We start from the raw sequence: 24,213 nt of genomic DNA, 5'->3' as shown, positions 1-24,213 counted from the left end.
TCTACATGTTGACCTCCAGTTGAACCAGCACCATTTGCTGAAAATGCTATCTTTTTTCCATTGGACGATTTTGGCTCCTTTGTCAAAAATCAAGTGCCCATAGGTGTGTGGGTTCATTTCTGGGTCTTCAATTGTCTTCCATTGGTCTATCTGTCTGTCTCTGTACCAATACCATGCAGTTTTTATCACTATTGCTCTGTAATACTGCTTGAGTTCAGGGATAGTGATTCCCCCTGATATCCTTTTATTGTTTAGGATATATTTAGCTATCCTGGGTTTTTTGTTATTCCAGATGAATTTGCACATTGTTCTAACTCTTTGAAGAATTGGATTGGTATTTTGATGGGGATTGCATTGAATCTGTAGATCGCTTTTGGTAAAATGTCCATTTTTACTATATTAATCCTGCCAATCCATGAGCATGGGAGATGTTTCCATCTTCTGAGGTGTTCTTCAATTTCTTTCTTCAGAGTCTTGAAGTTCTTATTGTACAAATCTTTTACCTGCTTGGTTAAAGTCACACCGAGGTACTTTATATTATTTGGGTCTATTATAAAGCGTGTCATTTCCCGAATTTCTTTCTTGGCTTGTTTCTCTTTTGTGTAGAGGAAGGCTACTGAGTTATTTGAGTTAATTTTATACCCAGCCACTTTGCCGAAGTTGTTTATCAGCTTTAGTAGTTCTCTTGTGGAACTTTTGCGATCACTTAAATGTACTACCATATCATCTGCAAATAGTGATATTTTGACTTCTTCTTTTCCAATCTGTATCCCTTTTGCCTCCTTTTGTTGTCTAATTGCTCTGGCTAGAAATTCAAGAACTGTATTGAATAAGTAGGGAGAGAGTGGGCAGCCTTGTCTAGTCCCTGATTTTAGTGGGATTGCTTTAAGTTTGTCTCCATTTAGTTTAATGTTAGCAACTGGTTTGCTGTATATGGCTTTTACTATGTTTAGGTATGGGCCTTGAATTCCTATTCTTTCCAGGACTTTTATCATGAAGGGGTGTTGAATTTTGTCAAATGCTTTCTCAACATCTAATGAAATGATCATGTGGTTTTGTTCTTTCAGTTTGTTTATATAATGGATCACATTGATGGTTTTCCATATATTAAACCATCCCTGCATGCCTGGAATGAAGCCTACCTGATCATGGTGGATGATTGTTTTGATGTGCTCTTAGATTCGGTTTTCCAGAATTTTATTGAGTATTTTTGCGTCTATATTCATAAGGGAAATTGGTCTGAATTTCTCTTTCTTTGTTGGGTCTTTGTGTGGTTTAGGTATAAGAGTAATTGTGGCTTCATAGAAGGACTTTGGTAGTGCTCCATCTGTTTCAATTTTGTGGAATAGTTTGGCTAATATTGGTATGAGGTCTTCTATGAAGGTCTGATAGAATTCTGCAGTAAACCTGTCTGGACATGGGCTCTTTTTGGTTGGGAGACCTTTAATGACTGCTTCTATTTCCTTAGGAGTTATGGGGTTATTTAACTGGTTTATCTGTTCCTGATTTAACTTCGGTACCTGGTATCTGTCTAGGAAATTTTCCATTATCTGCAGATTTTCAAGTTTTGTTGAATATAGGCTTTTATAATAAGATCTGATGATTTTTTGAATTTCCTCTGAATCTGTAGTTATGTCTCCCTTTTTATTTCTGATTTTGTTAATTTGGACACACTCTCTGTGTCTTCTCGTTAGTCTGGCTAAGGGTTTATCTGTCCCGTTGATTTTCTCAAAGAACCAACTTTTGGTTCTGTTGATTCTTTCTATGGTCCTCTTTTTTTCTACTTGGTTGATTTCAGCTCTGAGTTTGATTATTTCCTGCCTTCTACTCCTCCAGGGTGTATTTGCTTCTTTTTGTTCTAGAGCTTTTAGGTGTGCTGTCAAGCTGCTGATATATGATCTCTCCTGTTTCTTTCTGTAGGTACTAAGAACTATGAGTTTTCCTCTTAGCACAGCTTTAATTGTGTCCCATACGTGTGGGTATGTCGTACCTTCATTTTCATTAAATTCTAAGAAATCTTTAATTTCTTTCTTTATTTCTTCCTTGCCCAGGTTATCGTTTAGTATATTGGACCATCCTTTCATCCCTGGGCTGAAGCCTAACTGATCATGATGGGTGATTATTTTGATGTGTTCTTGTATTCACTTTGCAAGATTTTTATTGAGTATTTTTACATCAATAATCATAAGGGTAAATGGTCTCAAGTTCTCTTTCTTTGTTGGATTTTTGTGTGGTTTAGTTATAAGAGTAACTGTGGTTTCAAAGAAGGAATTTGGTAGTGCTCTGCTTATTTCTATTTTGGGAACTAATCTGGATAGTGTTGATATGAGGTCTTCTATGAAGGCCTGATAGAATTCTGCAGTAAATTCATGGAGTCCTGGGTTCTCTTTGGTTGGGAGACTCTTAATAACTGCTTCTACTTCTTTAGGAATTATGGTGTTGTTTAGATGTTTATCTGTTTTTGATTTAACTTTAGTACCTTGTATTTGTCTAGAAAATTGTCTATTTCCTCCAGATTTTCCAGTTTTGTTGAATATATGCCTTTGTAGTGGGATCCGTTGATATTTTTAATTTCCTCAGATTTTTTGTTATGTCTCCCTTTTCCCTTCTGATTTTGTTAATTTGGATACACTCTGGGTATTCTTGCTAAGGGTTTATCTATCTTGTTGATTTTGTCGAAGAACCAGCTCCTGCTTTTGTTGATTCTTTGTGTACTCCTTTTTTTTTAAAACTTGGATGATTTTAGCTCTTAGTTTTATTATTTCTTCCCTTCTATTCCTCTTGTGTGTATTTACTTCTTTTGGCTGTAGACATTTTAGATGTGCTGTCAAGCTGCTGAGTATGCTCTCTCCTGTTTCTTTTGGGGGCACTCAGAGCTATTTTTCCTTTTAGTACTGCTCTCACTGTGTCCTAAATGTTTGGGTGTGTTGTATCTTCATTTTCATTAAATTCTACGAAATCTTTTTTTTAAAACTGGCATTATTTATTTATTTTTTGGCTTGTGAAACTTCCTTAATTTGTTGATGTAGCAAACAAATTTCAACTCTGCTATGCAAATGACAGAAGAAATGTGCTCAGCAATTAACTTTAGAGTTCAATTTCATACAGGCAACATGCTATATGTGAAAAAATTACTAACTGAACTACAGGTATTAAATACTGAAAAAAAATTAACAGTTTATTTTAATTTATCTTATTTAACAATCTAAGAAGTTCACGGCCATCAGCAGTTCCAGTGCAATTTCAGGTGCAATTGGGAATTCAGGAATTTCAGTGGAGCTGTTAGTATAGCGGACCTTGTAGGTAAAATACATGCACACTTTCGATAGCACATGTGAAGGGATCTCTCTAAAGTTGACCTCATTGGTTTCATTCTCCGCAAACTGACCTGGACCACTCAACATGGCCTTTATTGTTCCTGATGTTAATGCATGTTCTCTTTTTACAATAAATTCATGACCATCAGAAGATATTAATTTCACATACATGGCATCAGGGCCTTCACAGCCACCATAGGTTTTCTCCTCTCCATCCATTATGTTCTTATAAAATTCTACTTGATCCCAGAGGAACTTACTAGTTTCCTGGCGAGGCCGAGAAGCAGTCATCTAGTAACTTGCATCCGAAGGAAGTGCTAAGAAATCTTTAATTTCTATCATTAATTCTTCCTTGACCAAGTTTTCATTGAGTAGTGTGTTGTTAAACTTCAATGTATCTGAGGGCATTCTGTCATTATTGTTTTTATTGAAGACCAGCCTTTGTCCATGGTGATCTGATAGGACAAATAGAATTATTTCTATCTTCCTGTATCTATTGATGCCTATTTTTTTGACAAATCATATGGTCAATTTTCGAGGAGGTACTATGAGGTACTGAGAAGAATATAAATCCTTTTGTTTTATTATTTAATGTTCTATAAATATTTGTTAAATCCATTTAGTATATAACTTCTGTTAGTTTCTCTATGTCGCTGTTTAATTTCTGTTTCTCTTATCTGTCCATTGATGAGAATGTGGTGTTGAAAGTGGACAGATGTGTCTGTCTGTCCTCTGGTCTCAGGATGTTCCATACTTCTTGGTGTTTAGCTCTCTTCTCCGTGGGATTTGAGATCAGGGAGCAGTGTGATGGGCTAGGCCCTCATTCGTATTTCATATTTTTTTGCTTGAAGGGGAATTGATGGCACACCAGCATATTTTTCCGAAGTCCACATGCTTCCTAATCATTTTGTTATTTTAAGGTGTTTATTAGTTGTTAAGGTAGAGCTTCATATAAATAATACAAGAATGAATTATAGTTTGAAAATATTCTTATGCTTATTGAATATTTTCTTCAAACTCTGATTTGTCCAACTATAGTTTTTCATTCTGTCAGTCCATTTATTCCTCACATGTAATTAAATGTCTATTGTGTATAATACACATTTTAATATATCTCAAGGTCGGGTTGGGGATTTGTCTCAGTGGTAGAGCCCTTGCCTAGCAAGCACAAGGTCCTGGGTTCAGTCCCCAGCTCCGAAAAAAAAATATATCTCAAGGTCTTCCCATTCTTAAACCTTTATGTTTCTCTGCCCAGTCAAGCTTCCTTACATCATATAAATGTAAATATAGCATGAAATGAACCTTGCTTTTTGGAACTCTCATTTCATTTTGCTGAAACCTTTTTGAATCTCATATATAGGAGATTGGATGCCATAGTTTATCTCCTTCTACTTATATTTACCAAATTTAGTGTAAGTCCAGGGACACATTGACCATTTTAAAACAAAATGGAAGGTCCTGCTTTGCTACGTTTTTGCTCCCGGGTTAACATGGATACTTTATTTATTACCTAAGCAATATGTTGTGATCATAATGGTAGCAAATATAGAAAGCTTAATCGTGGGCATAAAAAATGAAATTTGGATTGAAAAAGTCAAAGTATTGGTGACTGGGGATTTCAATTTTCATTTGTTTATAAAATTTACAGTGAAACAAGTGGTCTGTAGATCTGCATCTGTAGGTCATGCCTATGATGTATCAATCATCTATCTTAAGAAGCACAACATGTCAGTCACCCACAAGTCATACAGCTTATCAAAAATCTGTCCCCAACACCTACATCATCCAAAGTAAAAGCCCACAGCCTGGCAACCATCCATAAGAATTGCCCATGTCCTGTCAGTCATCCACTGGAAATCCCCTCACCCTGTCAATCATCTACCAGCAACTCACAAAACCTGTCAGTCATCCAGAAGAAATTATCACAGTCTGTCAATCAGACATAACAAATGGCCATAGTCTGTTAATCAACCACAGGACATGGCGGCTAACTTATATACAAACCTCTCAGAGCCGGTCAGTCATACATTAGAAACTCCCATAGCCAGTCATTCAATGGAGAGACCCACAGCCTGTCAGTCTTTCACAACATATCTCAAAGCCTGTGGATTATTCATAGGTAGTGTCAACAGCCTATCACTCAGCCCCAGGAAACATATACCAACTTTGTCACTTGTCCAAAGGACAAGCCTACACTCTATCTGTCATTCATAGGAAATACCTACACCCTGTCCATCATTGATAAGAAATAGCCAAAGCCTGTCAACCATACATAGTATGTATCTACCATTGTTCAGTATGCATAACAAATATGCACAGACTTTCAGTCAGTCCTCCATGGTAAATGACTGCTACATGAAATCATCCATAGAAAGTACCCACAACCTGTAAGGCATTCATAGGAAAAACCAACAACCTGTCAATCATCTGTAGGAAAGAGTTGCCTGTTTGTCAGCTACATGGCACACCCCCAACTTGGTAGTCATCTGGGGGAAAAATCTACATCCTATCAATAACCCATAGGAATTGCCCATAGCCTTAGAACCATTTATAAGAAATTTCAATATCCTTTCAAACAGCCACAGTAAAGTCAACAGCCTCTCAGTCATCTATTAGAAACACACACAGTCTGTCAGTCATCCACAGATCACATACATTGCGTGAGAGTCATCCATAGGAAAAGCTAAGTGCCTGTCATGCATACAAAGGAAATGAACACAACCAGTAAATCATGCATAGGAATCTCCAACAGTCTGTCAGTTATCAAGAGAAAATTCACACAGTCTTTCAATGTCGGGGCCAGCACCAACAGGGTACCTAGAATCGGGCGAAAGCCTGCGGGATGAAAGAAGCACACACACACAGGTTATTCGTGTCAAGCCAGAAGAGCTCCTGGTTTCTTTATTGACCAAACTATATATCCAAAGAACACCACTTAGCAGGTATCTGTCAAGCACAGTGGGGAACCCTGGCTGAGACTTCGGTAACAAAGGACCAACTATGTGGCCTGAATAAATTAGGGAAATAACCAGGAAGGCCAGCCTAATTCTGACTCAGGTGAGAAGTACCCGGCCAGACTGTTCCCAGTTGGGGACAAAAGGCTTCCACATGCAAGGGCAGGGCTCAGCAGGGGTCAAACCTTGTTGGAGACCCAGAAGGGTCTTGTTCAGGCTGACAACATTCTGTGAATGTAAACTTCTTGTGCCACACAGTGACAAAGCAACCAGGCCCAAATCCAATACAGCTCCCACATTTCAATTATTCAACAGTATACAATTAAGATTAAACAGAAAATAAATAGGGACATGATAAACCTGGGAGACAGCACACAATAAATCATGCCGAGAGCAAAGATTCATCTCTGCCTCAGGCTCCTCTCCTACATCATTCAGGTCTCAGGTTTGCCATGCAGAGCCGATTCTGTTACCATGCCTGCTTGAAATCAAATGGGGAGATGTTTGTGATGATGAACTTCGTCAATTTATTCTAATAGCTTTATAAAAATCATGTAGTGAAGGAAGCGCAGGATTTTGTTTCTGTTGACAGCACATTTTCAGAAGGGTTTAGTCTACTGTTTTTCTGCATACGTTAGCTAATTCTTCAGAGCTCCTGATAAAGCAGAAGATTGTATAATAGGAAAACAAGGCAGGAAGTGTATGTCCATTCAAGAGTCCTATCTCACCTTATTTCAATTATATTGACAATAGCAAAAGGAAACGTCAGAAAAATGAAAGGAAATGCCTCATTTTGAATATGATCACAGTTTGCCATTGAAAGAAACACAGATGTTTAAACAATATGCACATAGAATTAATATTTAATTAATGAATTCTAGTGACAGGTTTACAACTTGCCTCAAAGGTTTACATTCCTTTCTTTTATTCAGTATTTTTTCCTCCATCTTTATTAACTTGGGTATTTCTTATTTAAATTTCAACTGTTATTTCCTTTGCCAGTTTCTAGGCCAAATCCCCCAACCACTCCCCTTCCCCTACTATATGAGTGTTACCATCCCCATCTTCCCCTGTTACTGCCCTCCCCCCAATAATCACGTTCACTGAGGGTTCAGTCATGGCAGGACCTAGGGCTTCCCCTTCCACTGGTGCTCTTACTAGGCTATTCATTGCTACCTATGCAGTTGGAGCCCAGAATCAGTCCATGTATAGTCTTTGGGTAGTGGCTTAGTCCCTGGAAGCTCTGGTTGGTTGGCATTGTTGTTCATATGGCGTCTCATCCCCTTCAATCTCTTTCAGTCCTTTCTCTGATTCCTTCAACGGGGGTCCTGTTCTCAGTTCAGTGGTTTGCTGTTCGCGTTCGCCAATGTTTTTGCCTTATTCTGGCTGTGTCTCTCAGGAAAGATCTATATCTGGTTCCTGTCAGCCTGCACTTCTTTGCTTCGTCCATCTTATCTAGTTTGGTGGCTGTATATTTACGGGCCACATGTGAGGCAGGCTCTGAATGGGTGTTCCTTCAGCCTCTGTTCTAAACTTTGCATCCCTATTCCCTCCCAAGGGTACTCTTGTTCCCCTTTTAACGAAGGAGTGAAGCAATCACATTTTGGTCATCCCTCTTGAATTTCATGTGTTCTATGCATCTAGGGTAATTCGAGCATTTGGGCTAATATCTACTTATCAATGAGTGCATACATACCATGTGTGTTTTTCTGTGATTGGGTTACCTCACTCAGGATATTTTCCAGTTCCATCCACTTGCCTTTGAATTTCATAAAGTCATTGTTTTTTGATAGCTGAGTAGTCTACATGTTTACGTGAAGGCTGTTAGTTTAAGACTGACAGCCATGCAGCTAAGATCAGGGTCTTAAAGCCCACACCCACAGTGACATGCCTATTCCAACAGGGTCACAACTTCTAATACTGCTACTTCCTCGGCTTCACACATACAAACCATCAGACCCAGGATACAGTTCAATATAATAAAGACAAGATAAGAATGGTACACAGCAAATATCATTCTAAAATATTTATGCCAAGCATTCACACTAAATCAGAAATCAGAAATGTGAAAAGTATATTTGATCTTCCCCTGTTCAATAAAATCATTGAAGTCTTAGCTAGAATAACAGCACAAGTGAATGAGATAGATGTACACCCTTGAAAGAATGAAGCCAATGTCACTTTATTTAGGCCTGGGTGGTTGATATACACAAAAGACTCTAAAGCCTCCACCAAAATTCCCCTGCAGCTATTCAATTGTTCAGCATTGTATTAGAGGAAAAGCAATGCATAAAACCAAGTTAGTTTCCTAAATCCAAATACCCAGCACACTCTGCAAATAAGCAAACTAACAGATTCTCACAGACATTATAGATTAAATATAACCAAGGAATTGAATGACATGTACAGTAAAAACTCTAAACTTAATGTAAATTAACAGAAGAAGATACAGTAATATGGAAAAGCCCCATGCTCCTAGGTCAGAAGGATTAATATGGTGGAGTTGGATGTGATGGTTTATATTTCCTTGGCTCAGGGGTGGCACTATTAGAAGCGTGGTCCTGTTGGAGTAGGAGTGGCCCTGTTGGAGTAGGTGTGCGACTGTGTGTAAGGGGTTTAACACACTCATCCTAGCTGCCTAGAAGGCCGTATTCTGCAGGACCATCCAGATGAAGATCTACAGCTCTCAGATCCTCCTTCACCATGTCTGATTGGTGGCTGCAGTGATCCTGCTGTGATGATAACAGGTCTGAACCTCTGAGGCTGTAAACCAGCCCTAATGAAATGGTTTCCTTTTAAGAGTTGCATTGGCCATGGTGTCTGTTCACACAACTAAAGTCCTACGTAAGACAGTGGCCATAACACAAAAATTCATCTAGATAGTCTGTGCAATCCCCTAAGAATACCAACACGATTCTTTAATGACATTTAGAAATCCATCATTAATTTAATAGGTCAATATAAAGGAGCCATGTAGGTCAGCACAGTCATCAACATTAGCGCAGCTTGAGCCCTCACCGACACAGATTTGGAGTTAATACACCATAGAGGTAAAGCAATAATGAAATCTGCAACAGTATTCAAAGGCTCATAGGTTGGGAAACGTAATTAAGCATCTGTCCATAATTTTGTACACAGACAGCCATGAGTCATTGAACACCCCTGTCTGGGTTCAGGTAAAGCAGATGTCTACCCTTCAAGAGACTAGAGGCTCCAGGAAGCTTATACATATGGTGGAGTTGCTGGGCTGGGGATATCCTTGTGGAGGAGACAAGGGGTAGGGGGAGGAGGTATGCAATATTTAGATGTGGAACTGTCAGGGGGTGGATTGGGAGGGGAATGAAATCTGAAGTGTAAAAGTAAATAAATAAAAAATGGCTATCTTGCTGATAGCAATCTACTGATTCAATACAATCTATCAAAATTCCAATTCAATCCTTCATAGAGTCAGAAAGATGAATTTGGAAATTCACTTGGAATAGCAACAAAAAAAAAACAAGGATAGAGAAAACTATCCTCAACATAAAGAAATAATAACAATAAAAGATAGAATCACCGTCCTTGACCTCAAGCTGTATTACAGAGCAATAGTTTTAAAAACTGTATGGTATTAAAAACAGAGACAAGCAGGTAGATCAATGTAATAGAATTGAAGACACCGAAATGAACAAATACTCCTATGGTCCCTTGATGTTTGACAAAGGAAATATAACCATACAGTAGAAAAAAGATAGCTTTTTCAATAATTGTTGCTGGATCAACTGGAAGTTCGCACCCAGAAGAATGCATATTGATCTTCTTCCCTAGTGCAAAGCTCAAGGGCAAGTGGATCAAGGACATCCACATAAAAAGAAAACACTCAAAGCCAGAGGGGAAACTGTGGAGAAAAGCCTCGAACGTAGGGACTCTGCGGAAATTTTCCTGAAAAGAAACACCAATGGCTTCTGCTCAAGGACTTTCAAATGGGACCTCATAATATTGCAAAGCTTCTCTAAGGCAAAGGATACTGTCTTTAGGACAACACGGCAACCAAGAGATTGGGAAAAGGTCTTTACCAATCCTACATTCAATAGAGGTCTAATATCCAATATGTACTAAGAACTCAAGAACTTAGACTCCAGAGAGCCAAATAATCCTATTAGAGAAATGGATATAGAACTAAACAGAGAAATCTCAGCTGAGGAATATCGAACAACTGAAAAGTACCTGTAGAAATGTTCTTCAACAATCTTAGTCATTAGGGGAATGCAAATCAAAACAATGCTGAGATTCTACTTCACACCCCTCAGAGTGGCTAGGAACAAACCTCAGGTGACCACAGATTCTGACAAGAATGTGGAGAAAGCAGAACACTCCTCCACTGTTACTTGGATAGCGAGCTGGTACAACTGCTCTGGTAATCAGCTGGGGGTTTCCTCAGAAAATTGGACATAGTACTACCTGAGGACCCAGGTATACCCATTTCTGGGCATAGAGCCAATAGATGCTCCAACATATAACAGACAAACATGCTCCAGTAAGTCCATGGCAGCCTTATTTTTAATAGCTAGAAGCTGGAAAGAACCCAGAAGTCCATCAACAAAAGAATGGATACAGAGAATGTGGTACAATTACACAAACGCAGTACTACTCAGCTATTAAAAAGCAATGACTTCATGAAATTCATAGGCAAAAGGATGGAACTAGAAAATATCATCTTGAGTGAGGTGACCCCAGAAAATAACACAGATGGTGTGCACTCACTGATAAGTGAATAGTAGCCCTGAAGCTCAGATGAGCCAAGGTGCAATCCACAGACCACATAAAGCTCAAGAAGAAGGACAACCAAAATGTGTTTGTGTCAGTATTTCTTAGAAGGGGGAACAAAAATATTTATAGCAGGAAATATGAAGCCAAAATTTGGAGAAGAGATTGAAGGAAAGTATATATTAATTAACTAATTAATTAAAAAATAAAAATTAAAAATAAATCCATGGTATATGGGGAATTGACAGCACGTTAACAAATTATACTGATGAATAGAGACAGCTTCATGGAGAAGACAGAAACTTGGTCCATTACACAGAACAAGCACAAAAGTCAATGCCACATGCATCATGGAACAAAACATAAGACTTCATACCACAGATGTGGCAGATGAGAAAATAGGAAATATGTTTGACTTCGCTGTGCAGAATGGTACTTCCTGAACATTACTCCTATAGCATAGAGAATAAAAACATCCATTCATAAATCATACCTCCTGAAATTTAAAACATGGCATAAATCAATGATCATCATCATTTAGCTGAAAATGATGCCTCTACCATTCGTAAAAATCTTAATAGATTCCTATAAAAATAAGTATATTTACTCTATAAACACAAGAAAAGCCTTATCTATTAAGCTTCACACCTACCAAGTAGCATTCATGATACGTAAAGTAGTCTGCATGATTTCAGAACAGAAATGCAAGCATGGTTATTCCAAAGCTACAAATACTGCAAAGTAAACCAGTTACTGGCTCGTAAGATGTTCTGGTACAGTAGTGGAACACATATTATGGAAATAATTCTATTTCCTGATTCTATTTCAGACACACTCTATGTGATGGAAGCCAGGCCTGAAACTGCTAAAGCAGCCAAAACCCTAAGAGTAGATATGTCCTGAGCCAAAAGGAAAACTCAGTACTCTTATCCGTATCAATGAAATGACTGTCATAGCTATAGATCTGTGTTTGGAACCCTCGTTAGAAAAGCATCATCTTCTTGTAGGCTATAGACACTAACACAGAGACCCCAACCTGGAAAGTGTACAGAGAAGGTGGTAACTCCATTTTAAATGGTATGACTCCTTTACATCTCTCCCTCAAGACTTCATTATCTCTATAGCAAATAAACGTAGAGATTCTAAGAGATTGGGGTGATAGATTACTGTAGTGAGTGACTTACAGACATAATACCAAGTAACTAGTAAAAGAGAAGAAAAAACAACATGGAATCTGAGAAGTAATACTAAGAAGTCAATAGGATTCAAACAAGGAATTGCTGAGTGGATGAAGGTAGAGGTCAGTACTTTCCCTTTCGTGCATTCAGAGGACCTGTGGGAGCATCACCTAAAGACAGCACAATGGCACCAGCCACCCTGTGTTTCCCTTCAGTATTTAGGTATTTTAGTAATTTCTGCAATTTAATGAGTATAAATATCCTCCACTTGGGAGGACAGATGTGATGTTTGGATTCCACTGAGCATGGATGTTTGTTAAAATTTATTCTCAGTCTAATAGGTCAGGTCTGCACCTGAAGGGTGCACTGTGCACTCACTGATTTTGGTGAACAGGATTTTATGTGTGAAAAGAACAAATACTTCTCACGCATTTACCAGATGATGCAATCCAGGAGATTGGAACCTTGATCAAGGAGAATCCATGTCTCTGTGACTGCAGTGTCCTGGAGGTGACTCATTTGTCCTTCTTTGCCATCGGGCAGGCAGCAGGCCAATACCATGACAGTAGATGTATCCATGTCCAAGGTGATCCTTAGTGAAGCTCAGTTTTTTTCAGAGATAAAGTGACGTCACGAACAGCAGATGACGTTTGCAGACATGACAATTTATGGAGTCTGGTCTGCGTACGCTGTAAAGTTGTAAAAGAAAGCCAGCACAGCACTGTTAGTAAAACAGTCCAAGGAGAGCAGTGGGCCTCTGATTTGTGAGGGTTTATCATGAGATTGCTAAGTAGGACTCCCTCTTGTCAAGGACTCTGCTGCTAGTCCTAGTGACTCATCCTATGAGTGTTGACCTAAACTGTTTGCCTTTTAATTAAGAGTTTCCCATTAAGAATATCCTTGTAAGAGCACCAGTGGAAGGGGAAGCCCTGGATCCTGCTAAGACTGAACCCCCAGTGAACTAGATTGTTGGGGGGAGGGCAGCAATGGGGGGAGGATGGGGAGGGGAACACCCATAAAGAAGGGGAGGGGCAGGGATTAGGGGGATGTTTTCCTGGAAACCAGGAAAGGGAATAACATTCGAAATGTATATAAGAAATACTCAAGTTAATTAAAAAAAAGTTTCCCATTAAAATGTTCTAAGTGAAAGCCACAAGTTTCTATACTCTTTATTACATCAGTAGCTTTTTAGTGTATTTTTCAAGTGAAAACCAGTCTTCAACTGGTACCCTTTAAAACTTCAGGAGCTCCTTCCAGTACCTGATGGAATTAGGATGCCCCATTCTGTGTGGGGTGTTTTCAGCAAAGGCCCCTGTATTGGACTCATGACTGCTAGCATTTGTTCCATCCGGAAGACCTAGTTTTACAGGAATGCCCCCAAAATTCACTCTTCCATCCTCTCTGACTCTGCTCAACAGCAGCACTGGAGCCTTGGAGGCTAGGATGCTGGTTGATTTTAAGCAACTCTACAAAATGTGGATATAATCTGGGAAAAGTGAATCACAGTAGAGGTATCTTCTCCATCACATTGTCCTGAGGGCAAGTCTGAAGCTCATTTTTTTGTGATTGATGTATAATTGCCCTGCTAAGTGTAAAAGACAAAAGAGAGAACCCCAAATGGTCCAGCATGATGAATGGGTAAACAGAGTTTATCATATTGATACAATGGACTAGTCTCTAGAGATGGACAGAGGCATTGACAGTATCTTATGATAAAAGAAGCTATTATTTAATGACCAAGAAAGGGGATATTTCTATATTAGATGACTTCATTTTTGTTAAATACGCAAAATGACCTGGTTCGTGGGGGCATAGAAATTTATCCCAGCACTCAGGAAGCAGAGGCATGTAGATTTTCACGAGTTTGGGGCCAGCCTAGTCTACAGAGGTAGATTCAGGAGAGCCAGAGCTACACACACTCAAACACACACACACACACACACACACACACACACACACACACACACACACAGACAGAGAGAGAGAGAGAGAGAGGGAGAGAGAGAGGGAGAGAGAGAGAGAGAGAGAGAAAGGGGGTGGGCAGAGACAAACTTTCTTGAAAATCAACCAATCACTCACACAAGGAATCACTTAAACAAACAAAAACCTCAAAAAACCAGACACCAAAAAACCAATCAATCTATCAAACAATGTCAGAAGCAACAGCAGCAGCAGCAGCAGCAGCAACAACAACAACGACAACAACAACGACGACAACATCTACACCAAAAACCAACCGAATGAGACCAAATGTTAGATTGGATTGCAGCCAGTTTACTCCTTAACTCAAAGCATCCATGAAACCCAGGCACATCATGGGCTATGGTGTGCTCTACACATCCTGATCTTAAGTTCCTATACTTAAAGTAACACTTCTGTCATTAAAGAGGGATAGGCTGAGCTGGTGCCTAACAAGTTGATAGGGGGTAGGATCTGGAGGAATAAAGAGTACCTTCTAATGGCCACAGAGTTTTCTCAAACTTAAAATATTTTTAAAACCAATAGTATAAGGGATGCATAATTTAATGACATAGTAAGAATGCACTCCTAGATTATATACTTGAAAAAGATGAATTTGCTGCATAAGTGTATTACATACCTGTAAACATGTTATTATTGAAAGATAATGCTTCTTTCACATGTATGAATGTTTTGCCTACGTGTCTGTGTGTGCACTATATGTATGTCTGGGCCTGTGAAGATATGAGAGTTCTAGATCGCCTATAATTAGATTTGAAGATGCCTTTGAGCTTCTTTGTAGGTGTTACTGTAGGTTTCAGGGTTTGAAGCTGACTGATGTTGAGGATTACCTTTGCCCTCCAGTAGCAGACAGGTTACCTTCCAGTATTATGAACTCTGGTTAGTAGTGTGAAGAGTCTAGTTAGACCCCGGCTCAACCTATCCCCCCCCCCGTGATGACAGAAATGTTATCTTCAGAAGTCAGTCCTGAACATCAGATTGTGTAGAGCAACCAATAGTCTTGGCACTGGCTTGTGATGGTCAAGGTTTTCTATAGGACCCTTTGGATAATGACTCAACAGGTTGTCACCCATTCCTGTTGCTGGATTTGTAACTTGGTGGCACAAGATGTCTAAGTGGAGCCTCGTGTCATGTTAGTTTTTGGCTCCATATGTATTCCATACATATAGGAAGCTAATAGAGTAGCAGATTTCCATTTAATTTTTTCAAAGGGACTTTAGTGTTTGTTGTCCCTCCCCTTATTTCCTACTTTACCTAGGCTTGCATGCCAGGGCTGTGGGTGCCTGGTTAAGAAAAAGAAACTGACCCTCTTCCTTATCAAGTATGAATCTGTATGCCCATTCCAACATGCAGCCAGCAGGTGACCAGGATACACTGGAGAGAGTGATCAACTCCAGTCAACATCATGTTGATGAATATGAAAGGAGGGTAATGGGGCTTGAAAAATGCGAGGGAGGTAGAAGTGTGTACCCTTTGCCTCTACCCATTTCTCCCGGTTCCCTCTCATTAACCCCTCCTATTCTAGCTTTTATCTCTTCCCAACACTATACACTCCTTCCTCTTCCTGGGGCGATATTCTTCTGCTCCCTAGTTCCCTAGTAGATAGTCAGGAATCCTGTGTGGTTATCCAGATTGTAGTTCTCATATCAGATACTTAAAACCTAACATCCTTAACAGCAGACACATGAAATGTTTGTTGTTTTGGGTCTGGGTTTGCCAAATCAGGATGATTTTTTTAGGTCCATCAGGCCAGTCTTAGGGTTACAGATTGCAATGGCTGCCCTAACTGCCCTCAGTACTCCCTTTGAAGGCCATGCAAATAGATCTACTTCAGCGTCAACATTGACAGAGCTTTGAACAAGCACTGAGGGGGCTGGGCTCCTAACAGTGGAGTCTGAGGGGGGCACACATGGAGCATAAGCATAGGGTACAGTCCGTAAGCCAGCTCCATTGTGAGCTCAGAGCATGTCACTATGGTGGTGCCAGTGCAGCTGTGTTACTAGGTGATGAAGTATAGTTCAGTTAACCCTGAACGAGCAGGTCTTGCCTACACTTCTTTGGCAAGAATTGGTGATTTTAGCAAACTCTTATCGTATAATTTGGGAGGTGGAGATTAGCTAAATGGGAGGGAAGAGAGAGTAAGAAGGTCCTGGGCGGCCCTAGCGCTCCATAATGGAGGAAGATTTTGAATATGATGCTCTGGCATTGAAGTTCCCCAGAAGGGGACGCTGGTACACCCGTCTGTGGCGCTCCTGTCCTGGTTTTGGATGCCTGCGTCAAAAGAAAACGACGAAATTTCCCCTCTATCTGATCGGGTATGATCCCGTGGGTCGATTACAAACAGCGGCCTGTGTTGGGGACGTGGAGAAAATTGAAAGTATGATCCATGAGTGTCATCATCATGTGGATGAATCTGATTGGAGGGGCAGGTAATGGGGCTTCAAATTGATGAGGGGAGTAAAAGGAGGAGGGTAGGAACTGTTAGGGACACTCAGGGCTAAGGAGGAAGACAAATCAACTTCCAGGGCTACAATCTGAGGGTAGAGAGTGGTCATACATAGGCTCATTTTCACTGGGGACCCCTGGGTTTTATACCTGCTAAATGCTCTTAGTCGTATGAGACCTCCACACTGTGGAACAGCAGCTCCTAGGCCTTAATGAAACTACATAATTTTATTCTTATGTTAACCCTTACATTTTGTAAACATACAAAAAGACACACACACTCACACACATAAATACCGTTGTTTTGCCTCTGTGTATTTTCTGTGTACCATTGTGATAGAACCTGGTGCAGGATCCCCTGGAACTGCAGCTATAGACAGTTGTGAGCTGCCCTGTGTGTCTTAGCAATCAAACTGAGTTCTCTACTAAACAAAACTAGAGCTGTTATTGCCAAGACCCCTATCTAGATTTTCTTTCTTCTTTGTTGTTGTTGTTTTCTGTTTTTTCATTTTTATTAGATAGTTCATACATTTACATTTCAATGTTATGTCCTGTCCTGCCTCTTCCATCCCACTTCCCACTCCCCCTGATTCTATGACGACTTTCTTAATACATAATATGATGCAATATAATAATGTATAATATAATATAATGTATATGATACAATATAATAATATAGTATAAAATAATAATGGATCAAAGACATTTAGAACTGGAACTGTGACCATGCTCCCATGTAATCACCTTCTGTACTGTTGTTTTTACATCGATACACATGTGAAGGACAGAGATTGTCCTCATCTCACTTCCTGTGCCCCACACGTGTGGAGCTTAGGGTGTGGTGGTCAGAGACAATGTCGACTGCTAGTTATGTTGTACCACCATGGGGTTCTAAGGCCTGAGCTCAGGCAAGCAGGCCTCCCTGTGGGTTCCAACCCATCGTCCCTCTGTTCTGGAGACTCCACTCAAGCAAGTCCATGGTGTGCTTTATTTACTGTCTTGGAGCACACTGATCCTCACACTTGTAGGCAAGTGAGCTTTGTGGATCCCCTTATCCCAAGATCAGCAGTCAGGTTTTCAGGACAAATGCTTTACCAATTGAGTTTTAACAACTACCCCAGCCCCTCATTCCTTTTTCTCTGTGTGTGTGTGGGTTCTTACCATGAACCCCCTTGCTCATCGTCCCTCCTCCTCTTATATGAGGGTTCACCCCCACTCGTTTGCCCACCCCTTCCGGATTCCCTGCCTTAGCATTCCGTTCCACTGGGGCTAGAGCCTTGGCAGTACCACGAGCTTCTCCTCTTATTGGTGCCCAACAAGGCCATCCTCTGCTACATATGCAGTTGAAGCCAGGGGTCATCCATGTGAACTCTTTAGATGAACGGATATCTGGGTTCTCTCCAGCTCCTGGCTATTGTAAATAAGGCTGTTGTGAATGTAATGGAATATGTTTCTTTGTTTTATGTTGGAGCCCTTTTTGTGTATATGCACAGGAGTGTGTAAAGCTGGGTCCTCCAAACAGATTTCCAGAGTTGTCCCAGCTTGCTCTCCCACCTACAAAGGAGGAGTGTTCCTCCTTCTCCAAATCCTCGCCTACCTCTGTTGCCTGAGTTTTGATCTTAGCCATTCTGACTGGTGTGGCGTTGAATCACAGGGTGGTACTGATTTGCATTTTCTCTGATGACTAAAGATGTTGACCAGTCCTTTAGGTTCTTTTTGGCCATTTGATATTCCTCAATTGAGAATTCTTTGTTTAGCTCTGTTCCCCATTTTGTAATAGAGTAATTTGATTCTCTGGAGTCCAACTATTTGAATTCTATGTGTATATTGGATGTAAGCCTTCTATCAGATGTAGGATTCATAAAAATCTTTTCCAATCTGTTAGTAGCCATTGTTTTCTAATGACAGTACTCTTTGCCTTACAGAAGCTTTGCAATTTGATGAGGTCCCATTTGTTGATTCTTGATCTTGGAGAATAAACTATTGCTGTTCTGTTCAGGAAATTTTCCCAAGTATTCCAGGCTCATGTATTCTAGGCTCTTCCCCATGTTTTCTTCTAAGTTGAGTATATCTGGTTTTATATGGAGATCCTTGATTTGCTTGGATTTTAACTGTGTACAGGGTGATAAGAAAGGTTTGATTTGCAGTCTACATGCTGAGTGCCAGTTGATTCAGCACCAGTTGTTGAAAAAGCTATCTTTTACACACTAGATGGTTTTAGTTCTTTTGTTAAAAATCAAGTGACCATAGGTAGGTGTATGGGTTCATTTCTGGGTCTCCTATTCTATTCCATTGATCTACTTGCCTATCGCTGTACCAGTATCATAACATTTTTATCACTATTGCTCTGTAATACAGCTTAAGGTTAGGGAGGGTGATTCCCCCAGAATTTTTTTTCTTGTTGAGTATAGTTCTCAGGATCCTGTTTTTTTGTTAATGCAAGTGAATTTCCAAATCGCTCTTTCTACCTCCATGGGGAATGGAGTTAGAATTTTGATGGAGATTGCGTCGAATCAGTAGATTGCTTTTGGACAGATGGCCAATTTTATAATGTTAATCCTGCCAATCTGTGAGAATGGGAGATCTTTCCATCTTATGAGATCTTCTATTCTTTCTTCAGAGACTTGAAGTTCTTACCGAACAGGATTTTCACTTGCTTGGTTAGAGTCACACTGGGTTATTTTATTTTATTTGTGATTATTCTGAAGGTGTTGTTTCCCTAATTCCTTTCTTAGCCTATTCATCCTTTGAATAGAGAAAGGCTACTGATTTGTTTGAGTTAATTTTGTATCCAGCCACTTTGCTGAATTTGTTTAAGGGGGCATCCTTGACTACTCCCTGATTTTAGTGGTATTCCTTCAACTTTCTCTCAATTTAGTTTGATGTAGGCTATTGGTTTGCTGTATATTGCTTTTCCTATGTTTATAGTAAGCTTTGAATTCCTGATTTTTCCAAGACTTTTAAAGGTTAGCACCTCATTCTTATATCCTGTCTTTATGGTTGAAGGGGAATCGATGACACACCAGCATATTTTCCCTAGTTCACATGCTTCTTGATCATTTTGTTATTCTAAGATGTTAATTAGTCTTTAAGGTGGAGCTTCATATAAAGAATACAAGAATGAAGTTTAGTTTTAAAATATTCTTCTGTTCATTGAATATTTTCTTTAAAAACACTGAATTGTCCAATGGTAATTTTTCATTCTGTCAGTCCATTTTTCCCCACATGTAACTTAGATATCCCCTGTGTAGAATACACATTCTAATATCTCTCAAGATCTTCCCATTTGTAAAACTTCATTTCTCTGCCCAGTCAAGCTTCCTTACATTCTATAAATTTAAATATAACATGAAATGAACATTACTCTTTGGAACCCTCCTTTCATTTTACGGAAACTCTATGAATCTCAAGCAAGGCAGCTATGCCACCATAGGTTATTACCTTGTAGCAATATTTACCTGATTTTGGTGTGAGTCCATGGGCACATTGATCAATATACGGCAAAGCATGAGGTCCTGGTTTCTATACCGAGTATAGAAGTGTTACATATGGGCATAAAAAATGAAATGTGAAAATAAAAATAAAAGAAAGTATTGAGGACTGAGAGCTTATATTTTGTTCACTGTTAAAAATGTACATAGATGCAAGTGACCGGTAAAATTGCCACTTACCTGTTGATTGTGACATATTTTGTTTAATGTAGGCCACAATGGGTTGCATGATAATTACCTTTAATTTTGTAAAGTGCTAAAAGTATTGCTAATTATAGTTGTAAAATAATAAAAAGGATAAATGACCTTCCATTCTTAGAGAGGGTAAAATGTGAATGAAAATGAAGGTAACCACAATGGATAAGATAGGAGGATTAAGAAATGTAAACTTCTTTTATATGAATTTTTTTATGTGTACTGCTGATAAAATCCTGTTTTTCTCTCACAGAATAGTTCTGTTTGTTATCACTAGGAAGAGAAATCATTACCATGATCAGGAAATGCTGAGCTCTCAGGAGCTGGAAATGCTTGTAGTGTTGTAGCAGATTTCTTCCCCATTCGAACTGAAACATCAGAGTAGCCCCTATTAAGATATGTTTAATGTTCATCCCTTGGATGGGGACATGGAGTCATGGAGCTCCTGAAAATACCGAGGAGTAACTAGTAAGTTCCAGATATTAGAGTATGATTTAAATTCAAGCTGAGATCAATTTGGGAACTTTTCTAGGATTCAGACAGGCTGCTTTGAGCAGCGAAGAAGGTCAGGATAGAACACCTGCCTTAAATAGGAAGAGTCATGTACCATATCCCTAGCACAATAAATGAACATTCGAGTAGACCTCAATAAATAAGAACATTGTAGTTACTTTCTTCCATCAGATAGAAATCACCTTCATATTATGTAGTACTTACAGGTGATGATAGTCTTACTGGGAATTCAGAGATGTTGCTAAATGTGTTTTCAATTTGCAGGACATCGCTGCATTATGCGAGTGCCCACAACCATCCAGATGTAGTGACACTGTTATTAGAAAATAAGTCCAACATTAACATCCAGGATGATGAAGGCTGCACACCGTTGATTAAGGTAGCTATTGGCCATCTGTTTTGGTATGAAATGGATTAGAGGTGTCCTTGTTTGGTTTCTGTTGTTGTGAGAAAACACAGACCAAAACTTACTCAGGAAGGAAAAGGTTATTTAGCTTACATTTATTCATCCCAGTTGATCCTCATGGGAAACCTGGTCAAGAACTCAAATCAGGAACTGGGGGGAAGAACTAAACTAGAGATCAGGGGAGAATGCAGCTTTCCATGGCTTTTACCCAGGTTTGCTCAGCTTTTTTTTATACAACTTTGAACTCAGGCATGCCCCTACCACAAGACCTTGGGCTTTCCTACTTCTGTCTTAATAAAAAAAAAATAGTCCACACAGTGCCCCAGAGGCCCGTCCAATTCCTCAAGTGAGGATCTTTCCAGGTGTATTAAGCATGTATCACATTGGCAAAAAGAACAAAATCTAAGCAAACAAGCAATCTCTGCATTGTGACAGCCAACCAGCACAGACCTGAGTGCTTAGGACATCTAGGTGGGTTGGTAGAACCCCTTAATTCTACCACTTGGAAAAAGATGTGGTGGGGAGATCATTAAATGAGTCAAGCCTGGAGTATTTAAGAAGACCTTGTGTCAAAATGGAGGGAAAATATGAATAACTAAAACTCTGTCTGATTTCAGAGAAACTATTCAGTGCCATTGTAGAAATGTCTCCCTTGGCTTCCTTGAAGTGAAGATGTATTTCTTTGTACAATTTCCACAGGCTGCGCAGCGGGACAACACACATTGTGTTTGTGTATTGCTCAGGCACAATGCTAATCCAAATTTGATGGATTACAGTGGGAATACAGCCTTTCACCATGCCTTTTCCAGGGGCAGCATAGCAATTGTAAAGATGCTCCTGGAGTACAACGTAGATATTGAAGCCAAAACAGAGGTAAAGGTCATTCAACTTCATTCCCAATGCACTTCTAGCTACTTCTAGCTGGGACGCTCAGACCTATTTTCTACATGCAGAACCTCAAGCATTCTCACTGAATGTGTTCAGAGGAACGCTTTTTCTCTTTAAATATGTGTGTGTGTGTGTGTGTGTGTATTTATAATTAGTGCCAAAAAACCCACAGAATAGCATATTTTGTCTCAGCGTTGACTTTAAGTTTGAAATTCAAGATTATAGGCTTTAGGATTACACACAGACACACACAGACACACACAGACACACACAGAAACACACACACACAGACACACACACATCACATCACATCTACACCAACAAGAAAAAGAAATACATTTCAAGTTTAATGATTATAGAATATATAGAACTGGGTTGCTGCTAAGAAGGTATTGATGTATGTTTGGCTCAGGGATGAGGGCAGACTGGGAAAGGAGAGAGGTGTCAGGCAAATTAGAAAATCTGATCATTGAGAAAATATACAAAACATTTTTATGATTTTCAAAAGTTTTGGTATTCATAGAAGATGCTATTGCCCTTGGGAGATAATTTTTAGTTTAGAAAAGAAATATATTTGGAGTGCAGATTGAGAAACTCTGCTCCAGATACCTCTTGAGCACACTCCTTCAACAGGGGCATACCAAACTTTATATTTTGGGGTTGTGTCCATGGAGGTCCTAGTCTTTGGAGCTAAGAAGATTGGAACCATTGAGTGTTTGGGGAAAATTCTGGAAGGGATTGGTGTTCATATGCAGTGTTGTGTAGACAAAAGATGTGTCAAAGGGAAGAAGAGAGCTGTGTGTGGAAAGCACAGCAGGTGTTGTAGGAAAAATGATGCCTTGTGACTCAGTACAGTGTGTGTTTATGTTCACAAAATCTGTGATGAACTTTCAGTTGAGAAACAAGTTGTTTTATAAAATGTAATATTGTTTTCTTTACAGTATGGCTTGACACCACTGCAACTTGCAACATATGAAAATCAGACTGAAATGATAAACTTCTTAGAATCAATGAGTGCAGATGCACAGGCCGTGCAAGTGTCAAACAGGTACAGTTTCTTCTCTTCTACAATCTTAGTGTTGTTCTTGATGGTGAGAATTGCTTAAGTCAGGAATATTAATATGATATTAAATGATTTGAAAAACTCAGAGAAATATTTAGAAAGCTTATTACACACGAAATATGAGCTAGAAAAGAGACTGTTCCAACACAACAAAAGAACAGCAGTACCAGGAGTGCTACATAGCTCAGTAGTTCAGTTCGTGAGTCATGAACCAAGACAAAGAATAAGCTAGATCAGCTGTTGGTCCACTTCAGTATTTTTTATTTTGACACAGTTTGCCACTGAATTAAAGGTCATGTGTGTCATTGGCAAATGTTCTACCATGAATAAACACCCCCAGTCCCTGAGTCTGAAATTTTATAATTTCTGATCTTCAAAATGACAGTATAAGCCATATCTTTAGAATTATATGTTACATAATCACAGGTAATAAATAGTGTTTCCTAATGATCTGTTTGAAATGTCCAATGCAGTAGAAAACTACCTTTTGCTAGGAGGTGTTCGGTAAACTTTCATCCCGTAATTAACTAGCAATGTTGGTGATATTGCAGTCCAAGACATTTTTGTGTCACATTTCAGATGGAGCTTTTAATGTGGATATATAAATAGTTCATTTCCTTCCACATATTCTGGTATTTTAGAATTATAAATCTTCTCCTAGATTTTGTGAATGTTTAGCTCTAAAAAAATTGATCTTACAAAGCTATATTCCCTTCCATATGAAATAAAATTATTATGCTGAAATTCCCTGTTTAGTACACATGTTTACCTAATGTTTATGTTGAGCCATTATTTCCAGACAACAGATCTGTGCTTTAAGGTGAGCCTTTCTAGAGAGAGCTCACTCTCCTTTCAAAACTTAATGCTCTTTGAAATATTTAATTTTATTTTTTCTTATTCATTTTACATCAAACTCACTGACCCTGTCTCAGTCTCCCTATTCCACAGTCCTTTCCGGTTCCCCTTCCCCTTCACCTCCGAGCAGTCATGGATCCACTATGTATCCCCACACCCTGGCACTTCAAGTCTCTGCAAGG

The 24,213-nt window shown here is 39.3% G+C and overlaps 1 protein-coding gene, 1 long non-coding RNA gene and 1 pseudogene across 3 annotated transcripts in view; 1 reads left to right on the top strand and 2 right to left on the bottom strand.

Moving 5' to 3' along the window:
- The window catches only part of LOC148000482 (uncharacterized), an 87,621-nt gene extending 74,737 nt beyond the window's left edge, over positions 1–12,884 (bottom strand). The window contains exon 1 of the long non-coding RNA XR_015639748.1: positions 12,632–12,884. This is a non-coding gene — a long non-coding RNA (uncharacterized LOC148000482). The remainder of the gene's footprint in view (positions 1–12,631) is intronic.
- On the bottom strand, positions 3,153–3,614 carry LOC134482473 (elongin-C-like; annotated as a pseudogene). The gene has a single exon (XR_015639745.1). The product of XR_015639745.1 is annotated as an elongin-C-like, transcript variant X2 (transcript).
- Positions 12,885–16,187: 3,303 nt separating the features above from the next.
- Positions 16,188–24,213, top strand: part of Potem (POTE ankyrin domain family member M) — a 41,584-nt gene continuing 33,558 nt past the window's right edge. Inside the window, exons 1-4 of the mRNA XM_087589404.1 lie at positions 16,188–16,604; positions 21,084–21,198; positions 21,925–22,098; positions 23,055–23,161. Coding sequence (XP_087445530.1) covers positions 16,348–16,604; positions 21,084–21,198; positions 21,925–22,098; positions 23,055–23,161 — 653 coding nt within the window. The 5' untranslated portion in view covers positions 16,188–16,347. The remainder of the gene's footprint in view (positions 16,605–21,083; positions 21,199–21,924; positions 22,099–23,054; positions 23,162–24,213) is intronic.

Source organism: Rattus norvegicus, chromosome 16, assembly GCF_021556685.1.
Source record: "Rattus norvegicus strain SHRSP/BbbUtx chromosome 16, alternate assembly SHRSP_T2T, whole genome shotgun sequence".
Lineage (NCBI taxonomy): Eukaryota > Metazoa > Chordata > Mammalia > Rodentia > Muridae > Rattus > Rattus norvegicus.
This window is presented reverse-complemented; position numbering and strand designations above follow the sequence as displayed.